The 20,235-nt window shown below is 33.2% G+C and overlaps 1 protein-coding gene across 1 annotated transcript; it reads left to right on the top strand.

The window, feature by feature from the left end:
• Positions 1-470: 470 nt before the first annotated feature.
• Positions 471-19,337, top strand: LOC115877710 (phosphoribosylformylglycinamidine synthase). The gene is made up of 16 exons (XM_030893986.1): positions 471-1,599; positions 4,707-4,942; positions 6,217-6,409; positions 7,091-7,296; positions 8,472-9,027; positions 9,087-9,183; positions 9,242-9,333; positions 9,595-9,734; positions 9,794-9,915; positions 9,969-10,215; positions 11,116-11,273; positions 11,338-11,632; positions 11,684-11,830; positions 13,643-13,944; positions 14,004-14,160; positions 17,844-19,337. Exons 1-16 carry the CDS (start codon positions 761-763, stop codon positions 18,026-18,028), a joined length of 3,972 nt encoding a protein of 1,323 aa, XP_030749846.1. The 5' UTR covers positions 471-760; the 3' UTR covers positions 18,029-19,337.
• Positions 19,338-20,235: the final 898 nt, after the last annotated feature.

The raw sequence follows: 20,235 nt of genomic DNA, 5'->3' as shown, positions 1-20,235 counted from the left end.
CTTTACTATTTCACTTTAACACAGCATCTCTGATGTTATTTAAATATTTTGATATTGATACAGTAGTTTATGGGTTTATAGCTCTTTAATTGTGTTGATTTGCATATTTACATTGTTCTAAATTCCAAATAAATATTTTTGAGTAATTTTGTTGTATTATTTACTACTAGAAAAAGTAAAAAGTATATTAACCCTCATTTAAACCTCCTGAACAGCCCGCCATTAAAAACCGGAAACGGAAATAAATTTCATAAAATTGAAATTGTCATGTCTATGTCATGTCAAATGTCCCAGCCGCCATATCTGAAAATTAGTTACCCAGGCAGCCACGCTGTTTCCATAATTTAACATTGACTTGACACTTCTTCTTGTATTTATTATTTTATGGATGGCACCACCTGCTAACAATTATTATTTAGGTATTTTAGGTTATTCGTGTTTTTTGTGTTTACATATTTTTTTTAATATTGGTTTTTGTTTAATTTTGCTAATATTGTCACACAAAAATTAAAATCTTATTTCGTATTAAAGCGATGTCATTAGAAGTTACCTAATATTCGTTTGTGAACGTTTATTTTTCATTTAACGAAGAAAATGTTTGGTAACGTCGCGTTTTGATAACCTTTTCTAAATTTTTGACTCTAAAATTTCGTTATCTATAAAATTAATTACTTGCGTTATATAGCGTATAATAACGATGTTTTACTTAATTCTGTGTGTAAAGTGAGTGCGTGATACTGGAATTGAAAATTATCCAACTATGGTGGTTGAAAATTCTATTATAAGATTTTATAAAACACCGGGGTTTACGCCCGCAAAACGAAACGAACTGTTACTAAAACTTCAAGAGATATGCAACTTGGTGGAAGATATAAAAACTGAGCTTTGTTATCACGTAGAAATTACGAGAAAATTGACACTGGAAGAACTGAAAACTCTTCAATGGGTGTTACGAGATCCTTTACATCCTGAATGGTTATCAGAGAAATCTAGCATTAAAGTCGTTGGAAATCAAGTTCTGATTGAAGTTGGACCAAGATTTAATTTTTCCACAGCTAAGTCCACTAATGCTGTTTCAATTTGTAAAAATTTAGGTTTAACTCAAGTTTATCGTCTTGAGGTTTCTCGCAGATATCTCCTGATTATAAAATCTGGTAATAAGATATCTCAGGATATTGAAAGAAAACTGGCTAGTATATTGTACGACCGTATGACAGAATGTCGTTATACCTCTGAAAACATTCCAAAAAATAGTTTTAATGAAAAATTAACAAAAAAGGAAAATATAAGAGAGATTGATGTGCTCAAAAAAGGCGCTGAGGCTTTAAAAGAAATCGATCAAGAATTAGGATTGGCCTTTGATGAGGCCGATTTAGTCTACTATACAAATTTATTTAAAAATATTTTGAAAAGAAACCCCACAAATATTGAATGTTTTGATTTAGCTCAGTCTAATAGCGAGCACAGCAGGCATTGGTTTTTTAAAGGTAAACTGATTGTAGATGGTGAAGAACATGAAGAGTCTCTAATTGATCTGATAATTAATACACAGAAAAATTCAAATCCAAATAATGTAATCAAATTTAGTGATAACAGTAGGTAAGTGTATCTTTTTTAATATCTGGTTTAAAAACTACTAAAATAATGTATGTAGCTTATTGAAGTTTTTTTCCTATCACAAAATAATAAACCCAGCAGACTATTATTTACTTTATTAGGCTTTTTATAATCTTTAAATATCTAACATAACTATTAACTATTATAAACTTTAAACATGATTTAATACATTTTTATTGATGTTTTAAATGAGTGTAAATCTTAGGTGTAAATTGGAATATATTTATTGAAATATAGTACATATTGATACTGTAACTATTGTAAAAATAATTTAGAACTTTATAGATGTCAATAACATGATTTATTGATATATATTTAGGACACAGTATTTTTTAACCGATTGTAGGAATTACTAGCAACTACCTATACTAATAGAAATATTTTTTATTTTGCTGATATACAGGGTCGCTGTTATGTATGGAAATGGTCGATTATTAGATAAAATATAGGAGGTACCGCAAAAAGTTAAATACAAAAAGTATAGGGTTTTTAAATGTTTATTGGCAAGTAATAAATTTATGTATACAGGATGGGTCATAAAGTTGTGGCACATAACAGTTTCATTTTTTTAAATAGAACCCCCTAAGCAAAAATCGAAATACACACAATGTACTTCAAACCAACCGTTTCCGAGTTATCGACTTTTGTAAATATCACTTAAACAATTTGATTTAGAATTGAAATTGAAATATGGCAATATAATAATATACAGGGGGTTCTATTTAAAAAATGAAACTTTTATGTACCACGAATTTATGCTTTATGCGCCAATAGACATTTAAAAACCCTATAGTTTTTGTATTTAACTTTTTGCGGTACCTTGTATATTTTACCTAATAATCGACCGTTTCCGTACATAACAGCGACCCTGTACGTATATTTTTATATTAAATGAAATAGTGAAATCATATTTTAAACCAATATAACTTTTAGAAGTTGTTGTCCTAACACAAAGTAATAAAAACAGCAGACAGTTGTTTACTTTTTATTATCATTAAATATTGAATGAACATAGTTAAATAATTTTTATTTAAATTGCTTTAAATGCATGTAGATAGGAACCCTATTGATACAGTAACTTTTTGTAAAAATGCTATGTTTAGGACACAATATTTTTTTATTGGATGTTAGAAATTGTTGCAGCAACTATTATTTACTAATAGATTTTTATATTGTTTATTACTTGCTATCTATTTTTAAAAATAAATGGAATAGTATATTGTGCAACAATGAAGAGTTTTTAGTAAACAGACCCCCTGCAAGGCAAATATTTATCATCCCATTATCCGTTATTGTTATGTTGAAACCATATCTGCTTGCGTCATTGTTTTGCCTAATTTGTAAAAATATTTATTTCCCCTATAATGATGTAATGCAAATGTAATGGTTAGTTTTTGATTAATTTAATTATGAACAGTAAGTAAAGCCAATTTCGAGCGAACAACCGTTGGTTATGATTGACAGATAAACAATGCTTTAAACGTCAGTTGTCTGTCAACCAATTGGTAGACAATTGACGTTTAAAGCACTGTTTATCTGTCAACCATAACCAATGGTTATAGGTTAGAGACACCTATGGGTCATAACTGAGACTAATTATTTTATTTAGCACCATCTAAATGGCAGAGGGAGAATTAATTAATATTTAAACTGGAATCTCTGACATTGATAATCACTTATGATATGGTCACAGCTTATTCACTAGACAGCTAGTCAACTCACGACGAGTTACATGGAACACTGTAAACAACTTTAAACTGTATTTTAGATTTCTGAGCTGTATTTTAAATTTTGCATATTTGCAATAAAGTCACAGTGTATTCAGTAATTAGATAGAAAATATTGGTAATTATCAAGTAGAACTAATAAATATTGAAGATAGAAATTTATTGAAAATGTATTGCATATTTTCTTTATACAGAAGAAAAAACTAAAAAATACCAAATTATTTTGGTTTGAGTAATGATATTTTTATAACAAACCAAACCAAACTAAAAAATGTAATGTTTGAGTAATGATTTTTTTTTATTTTATTGAAATATACTCGGGATATATGATATTAAGCAATAATTTAAGCCTCTCCAACGAGACAGGAAGAATTTGACAAATTAAAAAAACTACATATACTCTTAGTATATTATGTAGTATTTATATTTAGGATATTTTATCTTGTTAATAAAGTCTGAAAAAAAATTTATTTATTTATTTTGAAGGTATTAATTTCTAGTTATCAATTTTTAAAACATTTGTTACTATACAGCGTGCGTCTCGAATGTGACTCACCCCTATAACTTTTTTATTTTTTCAGATGAAAAAACGAGATTTGGTATGTTAGTATATGACATAAATTAGGATTGATTGACGTTTTGGGTTGATTGATTGTTTTGGGTCACTTCCTGTTTCACCGGAAATGACTACAACTTTTGATTATTCGATAGAAAATGACACTCTGAATAGAATGACATATCATATGTCAACTTTTGACATTTTCTCATATTGTTTATTTAAAATGGTAACATGCGGTTGATAATCGGTTCATAACAACATGATATCGGTTCATAACAACAATTTGGCTCAAAATACTAAGTGTGTGGTACCAAATTATTCGTAAAAAATGCTTTTTCCTAATATTCTAATGAGCCACCCTTGTTCCATTTGAAAAAATTGAGATGTGATTGAAAAATACGATTTGGGCATCTTTTAACTGGCCAGGACAAGACACGAAAAAACTTTAGACGATCAAAACTATTTTTCCAAGGCTCCTTGATTAAAAATTACTGTTTTTAACACAGCCATGGCACTCTAGATTGAAATTTAAAATACGATTATTTTTAAGCAAAAATGTCAAAAATTTAATAAGCTGACTAGAATAAGCTGTGATATCGTTTTGCATTACAATAAGGACCAATAACAAAGATTAAGTTCTCTTTGCCAATAATACAGGAAACCAAACTGGTACCAGTTGATATCAAAAAGTGTCGTGCCAGAGGGTTAATTCCAATTTTAATTGTTTCAAAATTCTCCAGATGTTCTATTTATTTCTTATGTGTGACTTTCTAAGCACATTGTGTATTAATTAAATATTGCAGCGCAATAAGAGGATACATCCATCGGAGTCTGAGACCTGCCTCAGCAGGATCGGTAAGCGAACTGAGACAGGTACCGTCCGAATCCCACTTGATCTTCACTGCAGAAACTCACAATTTTCCCACTGGTGTGGCACCATTCAGTGGGGCTACCACCGGCACTGGTGGTCGAATAAGAGATGTACAGAGCGTGGGAAGAGGAGGGTACTGCATCGCTGGTACTGCCGGATACTCTGTTGGTAATGATCTATTGGTTTTCTATCTACAATATGTCCAAAAAGTTTACAACATATGAGGAAAAATGATTGGTTTGCCAAAATAAAAATAAAAATTAATTGGAGTAAATTCAGCATATTATTTCATAAAAAATATCGTTTACGTTGGGTGGTTTCCTCTACCCCAAACTTTAAGTAAAGAACGAAATGGAACTTTAAAAATGGAAAAAAATAAGTAGTAGACGACAATCGGTAGGATATTTTACTAGTAAGTCAAGTAATTTACAAAAAGTTCGATAATTTGACATAAAATCGGAAATTTTGAAAATGATAGAGCAATTGAAATAATAATAAATGTCTTAGTTTAGTTTTTCAGGGCTGGTAGATCTCGATAAAAGAAACATATTTTCTCTTTACCGTTTATGAAATAAATCCAAAACAACCGAGTTATTTTACTTTGAAAGTTTCTAAAAAATAATGTTTTGCTTAAATTTTGAGAATCGCTGGATCTTTTCTGGGTTTTCTTTCTTGTAAATTTAATCTATATTGCCATAGTATCAATAAATAATGTTATTTAACTAAAAACTAAAAAAAATCCAAAAAATTCCAAAATTTCATTTTTTTGCGAAAAAACCTCAGAATTGTGTTCTTCTCTGGGGTCGAATGCTACGACAACACTACGAGTAAGCTAACGTTAAAGTAAATAAATATCTATACTTATTTAACACTCACACTGTGTAGGTACCTATGTTTTTAAAAAAGGAATATCACATTTTTTCTTTCTTTAAAATACAATAAACGAAGTAAATTAACAAAAATATTCTTTATTTTGTCTCTCTTCTAAGTTTTTTTCTATAGAATCTCTCGCAATATTGTCAAAAACTAAAAATTTTAATTTTCAGAATACTGATCTTGTTGCAATGGACGTCAATACTATCTTAATAACAAAATAATTTAGAATTTAGAATTATATTAAGACGTTCAATACTATCTTAATATAATTCTAAATTCTAAATTATTTTGTTATCTATGAATGTATGTCTAATTTTTTTCATCATATATTTGATGGTATTACGCAGATACCTTTATGAAATTTGATACACGTAACACCACTTTTTACACTCTAAAATGAATTGTTCTACATCGTCACAAAACAGACAATTTCATATTTTTTTTGTTATTGGGCTTACTACACATAATTTTTTGATAACTCAATAGTACAAGCTTTTCACATTGGTTGCGAATTTTTATATTCACATTGTATACTATATTTTTCTAAATATTAAGTTTGGCTTTAGGAAACCTTCTGATTCCCGAATATCCACTCCCCTGGGAAGACGAAAACTTCCAGTACCCGTCTAATTTCGCTCCACCACTAGAAATTCTTGTTGAGGCTAGTAATGGTGCCTCTGATTATGGCAATAAGTTCGGGGAACCCCTTATTTCTGGATTCGTAAGATCCTTTGGTTTAGAAGATAGTAATGGAAGAAGGTGAGTAATATTATACCATATACGATCGAAAAAAAACAGCTTCAAAGTCGGCTAGGTAATGACAATTGATGATAATTTTGGCGAGGTCAAGCCCTAGACGTCCTATAAAGTATCCATATTGACTCCAAACTGCATTCTGTGAAGCCAAGCCGGTGAAATGGGTATATAAATCTTCTGAAGGAATTTGCATAAGTCGCTCAGTTAGCTCTGCTCAAGCGTAGTGCGCAAGCCTGGATTTTGAATTATCGATCGGATCACCAAATCTATGATCATATGATCTATCAATCCATATTATGGCTAATCCTCAGAGTAAGGGCTAATTGATATTCAGAATTTTCACACCGTCTTATATGCCTTCGCTAGCCGAATTAGAGAAAATGAGTATTTTATGCGTTGATCGCAGAACTAGTAGGGGCTCCACCACACGTAAGGGGAAATCAAATCAGCCTTGTCAAGAATTTTCCCATTAGGTTGCGTATCTTCCCAATTCTTTCAATCAACTGTAAAACTCCCGGAAACTGTTATCGAAACGAAATTCTGAATTGTCATTGTCAATTTTTTTTGACCAATCACAACAAAATTCGTATTATCCGATAAACGGAGGCATGGGAATACAATAAATTTAATAATGCATACTGTCTTCATTGCAATGACAACCAATGAGCATTTTTTGGGTTTCAGGGAGTGGATCAAGCCCATTATGTTTAGCGGAGGTATCGGTAGTATGGAGGCCGATATGACCGAGAAACTATCACCGGAAGTCGATCATCAAATTGTCAAAATAGGAGGACCTGTGTATAGAATTGGAGTGGGAGGTGGGGCAGCCAGTTCAGTTGAAGTTCAAGGCGACAACAAGGAAGAGTTAGACTTTAACGCTGTTCAAAGAGGTTTGTGCTTATACCGCGCGGGCAACTCTTACTTTTGGGTCGGTATTTATATGCGTGGAAGCAAATCGCATAGGGATCTTATGAAGTCGGAGTGAGAGAAATGCGACGGTGTGCTGTTGCGGCATTGTCACATTTCTCCGCTACGTCTTTCCCTATCAAGTGAAGTAAAATCACGATCGCAAACTGCTTATTTTTAATTTTTTTTTCGAAAAGATAACTATAAAATAATTAGATATGTTTCTGAGCATCTGAAATGTAATTATAAGGATATCGTTAGGGTGTCCAGTTTTTTATAACGAAAAAACATCAGTCATCGCGATAATTTAAAAACTCAACTTTTTAACACATAACACGCGATAACTCAAGGACTACTTTAGATATTGAAACTTTTTTTTATTTTGAAGTTCGCGATCTTTTCAAGATGTTTAAATAAGAAAAATTTGATAGGCTTGTTTTTTTTTTCTATTCAATAATTTTAAAAATCCGTCCATTTACTTTTAGCGCATTGCAATTTTCAGCAAAGGTGTAACTGTCTATAAAGATTTTCACATACTGTCTGCGAAGAAAATATAGCAAAAATATTAAGAAAGTTTTTGAAAAAAAAACTACAATCAGTTATTTCTAATGGATTTGGAGATATCGATTTTTGAATTCAGAGTTCTAATAGCGCGATCACTTTCGAACATCAACTCAATTCCACTTATTTTTACCAAAAGTGCAACTGTTTCTAACTTGTACTTAAAAATTTACAAGCTATAGGGAAAATTACAACGATTCGTTAATAAATAAAGAAATAAAGTATCACGAGACGTAATTAAATCGTGAAACTGAACGATTACTGATGATGATTTACAGGCTTCACTGGAATTTTAAGTAGTGATTGGGTCTGCTATATCCTCTTCCACGTCTCTTAGCAATGTGCCGTTTCTCGGTTTATTTCATATGTTTGACAACATTTTTACTGTTCTCTCTTTGTTCAGTACACTATAAATGCATTGTATTCTTCTTACATACGGAAATTTCGACCCAAAACTAACCTTTGCCAGCCTTTAGTACGTCAATTACTAAGAAGGATAATTCTACATCTTGCAAAAATTTGTATCGATTTTTTCTGCATTAATGTTAAACATATTCTATTTGTTAAATCATATATTCAGATTCAAAATTATTGATAGGTGATCCCGAAATGGAAAACAAACTGAATCGCGTCGTCAGGGCGTGCCTGGAGCTCGGCAAAAAGAACCCCATCATCAGTATTCACGACCAAGGTGCCGGCGGGAACGGGAACGTCTTAAAGGAACTGGTTGAACCATCCGGTGGTATAATTTATGCCAACAGATTCGAACTAGGAGATCCGACTATCAATACTCTGGAACTATGGGGCGCAGAGTATCAAGAAAACAACGCTATGCTTTGTAAAAAGGATGATTTGCTACTTCTGAAGGTGATTTGTGAAAGAGAACGGTGTCCAATCAACGTGGTCGGTGAAGTAACTGGAACGGGTTCGGTGGTACTGGCCTTAGACGAAACCAAATCAGCCACACCATTCAATCTGAAGCTAGATCACGTTTTGGGCAAAATGCCTAGGAAAGTATATCATTTGGAACGTAAAAAACCTACTTTAACACCTCTGGTATTACCTGGAACCATTTCAATTTTCAAATGTTTAGAAAAAGTACTCAGACTGCCATCCGTTTCTAGCAAGAGATACTTGACTAACAAAGTGGATAGGTAAGTTTTGAATTTATAATCAAAATAGGTTATATTATAACTTTTTAAGCCTTGTTTAGATGCGTAACGGGATTAATAGCGCAACAGCAATGTGTAGGTCCTCTTCACACTCCACTTGCCGACGTGGCCGTCACTGCCGTTTCTCATTTTGGTTATGTATGGAATTTATTCGGGAAAAAATGGAATGTTTTCGCTAAAAATCTATTATTTGTAGGAAGGTATCGCCTCGTCCATAGGAGAGCAACCAGTCAAGGGTTTAGTAAATGTTGAAGCTGGAGCAAGAATGTCTGTGGTAGAAGCTTTAAGGTAATCGATTTTTAATTACATTCTCATTTATAAAGTAATTTTATGACTGTCACTGTAGTTACGTTTAGGAGAGGGTTTAATTCCTTTTTTAACAACTGTTATTTCTAAATAACAGTTAAACAGTTAAAAAAACTGTTGCAAACTCTATTTCTAAATAGCAGTTGTAAAATAACAGATTGTTATTTTATTATACTATTAAAATATAGTTTTTATTATTTTTAATTTCTAAGTTGACGCGTTAGTGATTTGATTCAATTTTAGCAACTTGGTATTTGCGGGTATTACCGAACTTAGAGACGTCAAATGCAGCGGTAACTGGATGTGGGCAGCTAAACTACCAGGAGAGGGTGCTGCGATGTTCGATGCATGCAAGTCGATGTGCGATTTAATGTCTCAACTAGGTTGGTGTATTCAGTAACTTTTAGTTTTGTCCATTGACAATTTTTTTATCGTTTTATAGGTATCGCAATTGATGGCGGTAAAGACTCCTTAAGTATGGCAGCTAGAGTAGGCAAAGAAACCGTAAAGGCTCCAGGAACTTTGGTGGTTTCGACATACGCTCCATGCCCAGATATTCGAAAAGTAATCATTAATAATAAGTATTTATATAATTCTATTTCACGATTTTTATCTAGGTCGTTACTCCAGATTTTAAAGCACCATCGTTAGGTAAGCAGGGAGTGTTGCTCTTTGTAGATCTGTCTCACGATGCCAATAGGTTAGGAGGATCTGCGTTAGCTCAAGTTTTCAAACAACTAGGAAACGATTGTCCTGACTTACATTGCGCCAAAGATCTTAAAAATGCGTTTGCAGCCACACAGGAACTTATTAAAGATGGCGCAGTCTTGGCCGGACACGATGTCAGCGATGGTGGATTGATTGGTAAGTAAACGGCTTACAAGAAAATGGCTTTGAAAAAAGTATAACATTTTTGTTTCTGTTTTTATTTAACATTGTTTTTTAAACAAATTTATATTTAAAGTATTCAAGTTTTAGGCTGTCGGGTTGACAAAGTAAAATTAAAATATTACTGAATTCTCATTTTACCCTAATTTTACAACATTATTTACAACAAATATAAGAATATATTACTAGTACCGCCTTTACACAATGAGTGGAAAGTGAAGCCAAATAAATGAAATAGGAATACCAATCTTGCATAAGTCTAACTTTTTCGTTCAACAGGATTTTCGTGCGCACGCACCAAATAAGCACTACTTCATCGCTGAACGCTGTCACCTGCCCACGCGCTATTTTAAACTCTAAATATTAATAACGTATAATATATATTTTTTTTAATAATTGCATTATTTCAACCTGTTATTTTAGATATTCATCATATCTATTGGTTTCTTATCTTTGTTTAAATATGTGAGAAATTAAATTTAAATTTATAAGTAACGGCGCGAATAGTCAGACGCTAAATTGATTTACGTGGTGGATAAAAACTTATAAAACTACTTCTATAGATTAGTATGAAATAAATCAACTAATCGAGACGCACTTCTCACGCTTGCGTAGTTCAATGCTGTTGAACGAAAAGGACCGACTTATGTGGATTTTGTATAGCTCCATCTCATAAATTTGGCTGCCTACATTCCAAATAAGTACTAAGCTAATCTGCTGACTCGTCCCGTCGCGTCGAGCGGGCCGAGGTTGCCATATTTCAACCATAAAGCTCTTGCCGCGTGTAATAAACAAATTAACAACCTGTATATGATTTACAATAATCAGAGTCTACAATTATTTTATTTATTTATTAATTTTCTTTCTTTCGTTTAGTGTGCCTATTGGAAATGTGTTTTGCTGGCCTTTCCGGAATGGACGTGAACATCAAACACAGACAAGGCAAAGCCATTCCTATTCTGTTCTCTGAAGAAGTCGGATGGGTGCTGGAAGTTCTCGATAAAGATGTCGCCCATTGTTTATCAGTCTTCCAGGTATACCACCAAGCGCAGTTTTCTTGGCTTCATTTTCTCTCTCCAATCCTTCCTTGATTTACAGGGTTACAATGTTCCAGTATTCGACATCGGTCACAGCGTAGGTTACGGAATAAAATCTCAGATAGTGGTCACTGTAAATAACGCCTCGCTCGAAAGTACAGTATTTCCTTTAATGAGAAAGTGGGAGGAGACCAGTTACAAACTGGAACTCAGACAAACAATCAAAGAATGCGCGGATTCCGAGTTTTCATCTTTGATTAGCAGGACTGGACCGAAATACATTTTGACCTTTGATCCAGATGACGACAATATCTTGAAAGAAGAGAAAATACCTGTTGCGGTTATAAGAGAAGAAGGTATTGGAAAAATAGAAAAAAAATAACGTTAGATAACTAAATTCTTTTCAGGTATAAATAGTGATAGGGAAATGGCTGCGGCTTTGGTTAGAGTTGGTTTCAAAGTATGGGACGTCACTATGCAGGATCTTTTAACTGGAAAGGTTACTTTGGATCGTTTCAGAGGCGTCATATTCCCTGGTGGCTTTAGTTATGCCGGTAAGTGTTAAATTAGTAAATTCCGTACTCCTTAACTACTCATTTACAACATAACCTCACCGGCACGAAAAACGGACACCTTAAAATTTTGATGCACAGTTCATACCAAATAAACTTTTAGTCACGTGATTTAGCTTGACCAGCACAGCGTTGCCCACTTTTATATATATATTCTTTTAATCAAAATATTTTAGGAAACAAAAATAAATTCATTATAAATATACTAAGGGTTAGTCAAGGTTGGTCTTGGGTCGAGATTTCTGTATGTAAGAAGAGTACAATGCGTTTATAATGTACTGAACAAAGAGAACAGTAAACCCGTTGCCAAACATATAAAATAAACCGAGAAACTGTGCACATTGCTGAAAGACGTGGAAGGGAACATAGCAGATTTGTCGCAGTCGACCGGTCGATTAGTATCTCTGTCAGTACTTAAAGTTCTGGGGAAACATCATGTGTTCATCTTCACTTATTTGTTTATTTATTACCGAATCGTTGTAATTTTCCCTATAGCTTAAACATTTTTAAGTGCAAGTTAGAAAAACTTAACATTTCTGCTATATTTTCTTCACAGACAGTATTTGAAAATCTTTATGAATAAAAAAAGGTACACGATTGCTGACAATTGCTATGCACTAAAATTAAATGGATGTGTTTAAAATTTTTGAATGGAAAAAAAAACAAACTTATCGATTTTTTCTTATTTAAAAATATTGTAAAAGATCCGATTTTTAAAATTAAAAAAAGTTTCAATATCAAAAGTGGTTTTTAAGTTATAGCGTGTTATGTGTTGTAAAAAGTTGACTATTTAAATTATCGCGATTACTGATATTTTCTCGTTATAAAAAAATGGACACCCTAACGATATCCTTATAATTCCATTTCAGATGCTCAAAAACATCTAATGATTTTATCTAGTTATCTTTTCGAAAAAAAGTATTTTAAAAATGGGCTGTTTGCGATCATGATTTTACTTTACTTAATAGGGAAAGCCGTACCGGCAACGCCGCAACAGCACACCGTCGCATTTCTCTCACTCCGACTTAATAAGACCCCTATGCGATTTACTTCCACACATGTAAATACCGACCCAAAAGTAACAGTTGCCAGCACGGTATAAACAGTTATTATTTTCATCAACAAAACTCACCTTCTTAACAGCACTTAAGAGGCATAAAGGATCATTACTACCCCTTTCCCGTTCAAAATATTCTAATAAAGTTGCGATGAGTTTTTTACGGCTGTGAAGCTATCTTGTACACTTTGCACTAAAAGAGCTTCTAAAAAGAACAATGTTCGACTGCAAGGTCTACTAGTAAACATTTTCAAGCTTAAAGTATCACAAAACAATTTATTTAAATTGGTAATAATAATATAAAAAACTATTAATACAAAACTAAAGTGTCAAAACGAATGACAATGGCAGGAAATAAGTAAATAAATGCGGCAACTTGACATTTTTTACAGTAGAGCTACCACCTGAATACCCAGCGCGAAATTTAAATTCCAGTTAGTCAGCATGGCGCCGAATATATCCATGGGTTAATCAGTTAACCTTAATAATATTAAGGTTAATCACGTGACTAAAAGTTTATTTGGTATGAACTGTAGCTTGGTAAACCACACCAAACCAACAGGCAATAAACAATACATAATCGGCAACACGCTATTATCCCTTATTGACCCTAAGTACCTTCACGGTCGTGGCAACTTTCTTCACGTGCTCATTCCTTAGTCATTTTATTCATTGGGGATTTGTATCCTTTAATATATCTAATCAAAGTGAAAGACACTTAAAGACGTTATTTTTAGATGTGCTGGGATCGGGTAAGGGTTGGGCAGCTAGCATCCTCTTCCACGACACAGTCAAACAGCAATTCGCGAGGTTTTTTAACCGACCCGATACCTTCAGCTTGGGCGTCTGTAACGGATGTCAATTGATGGCCCTAATTGGCTGGGTCGGTACACCACTCTCTGATACTTATTCTAAACCCGATATTACCCTAGAACACAATAAGTCAGAGAGGTTCGAATGTAGATGGAGCACAGTAAGAATAGAAAAATCGAAAGCTATTATGTTTAAAGATATGGAGGGTTCTGTATTAGGAGTCTGGGTATGTTTTTCTAAACTGAATGAAGAAAGAAGTCGTTACAAGTATTTTTTATGGTTTAGGTAGCTCATGGCGAAGGTCGTTTTGGATTTAAAGATAATACAATCTACAGGAAGTTGGTGAAGGATGGTTGTACGCCTCTAAGATACGTGGACGATAACAGTAAACCAACCGAAGTGTATCCTCTGAATCCAAATGGAAGCGTGGAAGGACTTGCTGGTATTTATACATATATTATAAAGACGCGTAGAATTTTCTATAACGATTTATCTCTAAAAATGTTTAAACAATTTGGCGCCTTCCGTTTTCAAAATTCCTCTAGGGAACAATGGGGTCTTTCACTATATTTTGGAATTAGCATAATTAAGTAAAGCAATTAATTCTAGAATTTTCTGCTATCTCACTTTCGAAAAATTTGAAGTCGTTCTTAAGAAAATAAATAAAAACAAAAAAGCCCAGAATAAAAATCCGCACTTTATTTTGAATACGTCACACCTGGCATGTTGAAAAGCGGCAACACGGCCGGGCCACCATGCTGACCCACCACCACCTCCACACAAGGCCATTCAACCTTTTCCAATATGGCGGAGTTAGAAGTGCTTTATTTGGCGCGTATTTTAAAACCTGTTTTATTTCCAAATAGACATTTTTCACACAAATGTCGGGTTAGATTACGTAATATTTCACTAATTTTTATAATATACAGGGAGTCTAAAGCTCTCCACATAAGTATGGAATTTTTTGTATTATTACTTTTATGAAAACATCAGTTAGTTACTTTTTATAAAAAGGTTTGCTTTCTCAGAAAATATGTAGGTAGTGTACTAGTGTGTAAATATTCAAACTTGAGGTAGCATATATAGGGTGTTCAAAATCATCGGAAAAAGAAATAACCAGAAATATATATATAACAGAAAATAGCAATATAAACTAGATATTCAGTTGCAAACACTTACCTACCATAGTTTAGAATTTACTGCACGTTTGATAAATATATACTATTATGGACAGTATAGGAAGTTACTTGTCTTAGTAAAAGCTTTGGTAAATGCTCTTGGAATTATAAACTACACTGGCTTGGGTCAAAAAATATGGAATATTTTTTCTATGTTTTGCAGCATTACACAAATGGGAATAAATTTAAACTATAATAGGTGAGGATAACTAAAAAATATAATATGTGTTTCAAGATTTTATTTAGAAAAAAAAATAAATACCTTTTTATAACGTCATTTCTTTTTTTTGCATAGTTCTTCAATATAATATTGGATATTCTGAACAAGATGGATTTAATAATAAATTCTGACGTATGTGAGGGGCAATTGTGCAACCTAAAAAAAGACTTACATCCAGGCCATTTATATTTTCAAATGTGAATGTTGTCAATATCTTTCTGTGATCTTTTTGATGTAAAAAAGCTTGACTATTCTACCAATATTTTACTTATAGTAAGGTAAGTGTAAGCAGTAGCCATAACTACATCCTCACTAGGGTAACAGATGCTTTGGCCTTTGGCCTTTTTGAGGCATATTTAATGCACTTCTTACCCGAGAACTAGTAGGAGTGAAATTATCTCTTTCAATAGCTGTCAACCATTTTTTACGAAGCTCGTCATTTTTGAGGAATATAAAAGCAGAAACCTTGGGACCCCCTCTATAATTCTCGTGACAATTTGGAACAGAGCATGTAAAAGGTATGCTACAATAAAATGTTAATACCTACCCTTTAATACCTATCTTTTGATTATTGTAAGTAACCATTATAAAGTACTATACAGACTGGCGATGAAGGCTTTTTACTCATTTAGGTGTAATATCTTGATAAATATTTCTAGTTCTTACCTTAAAATAATTAATAATAGAGGAGTACGACAAGCACAAAAGTTTGAAGTTCCCTATGTGGAATGTCTGGTTTGGATTTTTATTACACTGTTATTTTATCACAATTTTCTGATCACACCATGTACTGAACACTAAGAACTAAACAAACGTGTTACAGAAGCAAAACAAACTAGAGATAATTAATTATTTCTGGTATGCAATCGGAACGAGAAACCACTACCGGCTTTTCAGGTTAAAGGTAAACAATTTAATAATGCGCTGCCTTCGTCGCCATATTTGCCTTGCCCATATCATGTTGATTGGCCTTGAGTTGAGGTGGTGCTGGTCCAATCAAATCGCAATGTTGCCAGTTGTTGGCTGGCGCACGAGCACGGTTCTGCAATGTGATTAGGCGTATTTTTCATACGTCATAAATTGGCGCTTTAAAATTATTTCAAATTAAAGCAATTTTGAGGACCTATAAAAAAGTTATTCAATGTCATGGAACTATTTTTTTTGGATAAATATACTGAAAATAGTCTTCTATTTCAGATTTTATGCTTGAATTGAGTATATAATTTTTTGTGAAAGAGCCCATTATTATATTTTCAGAGGTTTTAAAAATTTATTTTAATTAAAAAATAAAACTTTGATTATTCTAAAAACCAAGTACTAGTATTAGTCAGAGCTAGCAACGTTTTCGAAAAAGTATTTTAAGACCTCTGGCGCTTTGATATATCTTTTACTATGCTTTCTGGAACAGCATGCGGCCCGTCTAGCTGCCGATACCCGTTGCGTTCACTACTGCGCATCAGAAGAAGATCCTATATTTTTTTTAATTTAGTCCTATAAATTCTAGTATTGAATATAAATCGAACATGTCTCCATAGCGCAGTGCGTAGAGTTGCCGACTACGAACCGATGATTCAGAGTTCGAATTCGGGTCAGGGCAAAGACTTTTTTATTTTATTTTCGTTTATATTCTGATAGTAAAGTATTAAATAATTCTGGTGATTCAAAAAAAACCAAATATTTAATACTTTACTATCAGAATATAAACGAAAATAAAATAAAAAAGTCTTTGGCCTGACCCGGATTCGAACTCTGAATCCTCGGCTCGTGGTCGGAAACTCTACGCACTGCGCTATGGAGACAATGTTCGATTTATATTCAATACTAGAATTTAAAGGACTAATAAAAATATAGGATCTTCTTTTAATGCGCAGTAGGAAACGCAACGTTTAGCGGCAGCCAGACGGGCCGCATGCTGTTCTAGAGAGCATAGTAAAAGATATATCAAAGAGCCAGACGTCTTAAAATACTTGTTTTTCCGACGTTGCTCTCGTACTATATGCTATTATGTCAGAGATTTTCTACCAGCTATGTCAAGTGTAATTTTAACGTCCATTTAATGTTGTGTTTGATGTGATTTTAGTAAATATATCGGTTAGGAAGTAGTTTTTCTGCATAATTTCTTTATAATCGAATTTTTCATACCATTCAGGACACTAGGGTACGTCCATAGTGCGCTGGCTTCCCGCTTCTCGCTTTATCGCGGCAGACTAGCGGTGAAAAATATAGGAACAATAAAAAGTGCGTTGCCATAGTGAGCCAGTCAGCCAGTTTCAACCGGCTTAAACTGCTTTTACTGGAATGAATTGTTGTTCCTTTTTGTTGCTAGCCTACTTCACCCACTGAACAATTTTATCACAGCTACCTCTTTTGAAACCAATTCAACTCCCTCGCTCCCACACTTAATCTTCCCTGCGCGGCTATGATATTATGGTATGATATTTACCAAATTCAAAATGAGACCGATTAATTTCATGATCACGAGTAGTACTTTTTTGTATCAGTTTAATATGAACATTAGCACTAGCTCATAAAAGGACACAATAAATCCCACGGGATAGCTTCCAGCTTCCTGCAATCGGTTGTTAATGGCTAATACCTGCTTCGATGGCGCAGGTTCACAAAGCGATAAGACTTGTCGCGAGAAAAGTCGGCCATCGGAAAGCCGGTGCACTATGGACGTACATTTATACTTGAAAGATCATAATATTTATAAACTTACTTATCCAGGCGTATGCTCATCTAACGGAAGACATCTGGCAGTCATGCCTCATCCAGAAAGATGCGCCCAGCCCTTCCAATGGCCCTACATGCCCAGGGAATGGATCCACCACCAGAAAAGTCCTTGGGAACGAATGTTTAAGAACGCATTTGACTGGTGCACGTCGAACAAGTTCGATACCGTCTATTATTAAATACGTATTTTACTGAGCAGGAATCAATCAAAATAGAACTCGTAATGAAGTGCCTTACAAATCATTCCTTTGTTATTTTTTATTCAAACTAAGGTGGATATTTATGCGTCCGATATCTGACGATGGGATATTAATTTTATTGCTTGAATTTAAAGAGTTTGGTTAGAATATTCTTTAGTTTGTAAATTTATTACATTCCCACATGCCTGATTGGTCAAAATTATTTAACTATGACAATTCTTAATACAATTCCAATTTGTCATTTATTGTTTTCATTCCCATAAAGGTACATTCAGGCTGAGAACGTCGAGCGTCGCGTCGCGTTTGCGTCGCGTCCGCGTGTCGGTAAATGGAATCAATTCACTTAACTTAAATTAGACCGTTCAGGCAGACAGCGTCGCGTTTGGCGTTGCGCTAGCGTCCGCTGAGCGTCGGGGTTCGAGTTCAATGGGGCGGACCTGAATGTACCTTAACGGTTTTCGTGAGTTTTACTTATGTCATTATTATTTGTTTTTACTTCTCTTTAAGCTTCATTCAAAACCTCGCAATTAATGGAATAAATTAGTGATTTCAACTACACTTTATAGTTTACTATCATTCACAATGTTTAAAAAACACAATTAAAATTAATAGAATATCCTAGCAACAGCTTACGGTGGTCAGTTATATCCATAGATAAAACCTAATATTTAGCTTATAAAACAATAAACTTTTGATTTATAACCACAATTTCACTTGACGGATGATAATCAAAGGCTAAAATGACATTCCTCGCCAATTTTTAAGTATAATTAGTGAAAATGTTAAAAGTTTTTTAACTTTTGCTACTAATTGAAAATTACTACTACTAATTTGGTCGTGGTGAATGCTTAAATCGAGATTATATGAACAAACTTCTCCGCTAACTGAAACCACTAATTTATTCCACTAATTTCGAGGTTCTGAATGAAGCTTTAAAGTGACATTAACTCGAAAGAGAGTAACCACTTCCTGATAGCAATAATATCCCAATTTGTCAACAAAAAGTAAGGTTAGATTAGACCTTTACTTGACAACTGTAGTTGTCAAAACATCTGTTATCATACGAAAAGTTAAAATTATTTTAACTTTCTCCTTTGACGAACAGGGGTTAAAAAAATTCAAAAGAATGGCGCGAAAACACTATGACCAATCAGAGCAACCTCGGATGATCGTAGCAACGGATGACGGATGTATCAAAATCCGCCTTTAAATGTTATAATTTCAGATAATTTATATTATACACTTAAGTACTATTTTTGTATATTGTTAAAATATACTTTTTACAATTTATCAGGATTTCATTTAAAAAATTGCCTCCAGTTTTATTACTCTGTACAGGGTGAGTTTTAAATAAGTGCAAATATTTCTAGGGGTAGTATATTTGGACCCCAGATTTGCAAAAAAAGTTCGGATGAATCGTTATATGGATGAATCTCATATTAAAAACATGAATGTTAACTTTTCACCAATAGGTAATTATTTAATATAGAGTATGACCCCGGATTGTCTTTACAAGAGGAAAAACTTTTTTATTATTGACATTTTGAGAAAAATACAGTTTAGGATCGAACAAGCAAAAATATTTATGAAGAACGCACATTTTTCTCAAAATGTCAATAATAAAAAGTTATTCCTCTTGTAAAGACAATCTGGGGTCATACTGTATGTTCCAAGTAGCATAAACTCGAAACAAGACGGCCTCACAGAGTTGGCTTGGTAATGAATTTTTATTGCAATATTATCGATTGTAAGAAGGCCTGCAAATAAGAATTTCCTATAAAAAGAACGTGAAGTTAATGGTCAAAAAAATATTTTCATAGATTCTGTGCATCTGTAGTACTTTTATACATAGCCGCTCCAAGCTAATTGTTAAAATGTGCAGCCAAAATCTAATACGAAAATAGGAATGGAATAAAACATTTTTTTTTCGATAAAAAATTATTTATTTGGTTGCCTTCACTAAGCAGATATAAAGGACTTTCAAGCAGTCTTAATAGCATTTTGAAATTTTTATTATATGTACACATCTATTGAAGAACACAAATAAAAAGATGTACTTATTTGTAATTGTTCACAGTTTTACGTCTTGGTGCTTATTTCATGAATAATAACATTATTAATATTATTTTACAACAAAGCCTTTTTATACCACTTACGTTTTTAAGCACAAATATTACTTTAGTGTA

This window comes from Sitophilus oryzae, unplaced genomic scaffold, assembly GCF_002938485.1.
Source record: "Sitophilus oryzae breed Bouriz unplaced genomic scaffold, Soryzae_2.0 scaffold_1498_pilon_pilon, whole genome shotgun sequence".
Taxonomy (NCBI): Eukaryota; Metazoa; Arthropoda; class Insecta; order Coleoptera; family Curculionidae; genus Sitophilus; species Sitophilus oryzae.
The sequence above is the reverse complement of the archived record's forward strand: the minus strand, read 5'-3'. Positions and strand labels throughout refer to the sequence as shown.

Bases quoted from the DNA above. Each gene is read 5' to 3' on its own strand.
- LOC115877710 (XM_030893986.1), top strand. From the start codon at position 761: ATGGTGGTTGAAAATTCTATTATAAGATTTTATAAAACACCGGGGTTT. The intron at 9,735-9,793 runs GTTGGTGTATTC...ATCGTTTTATAG, and splicing joins CGATTTAATGTCTCAACTAG to GTATCGCAATTGATGGCGGT. The intron at 11,274-11,337 runs GTATACCACCAA...CTTGATTTACAG, and splicing joins ATTGTTTATCAGTCTTCCAG to GGTTACAATGTTCCAGTATT.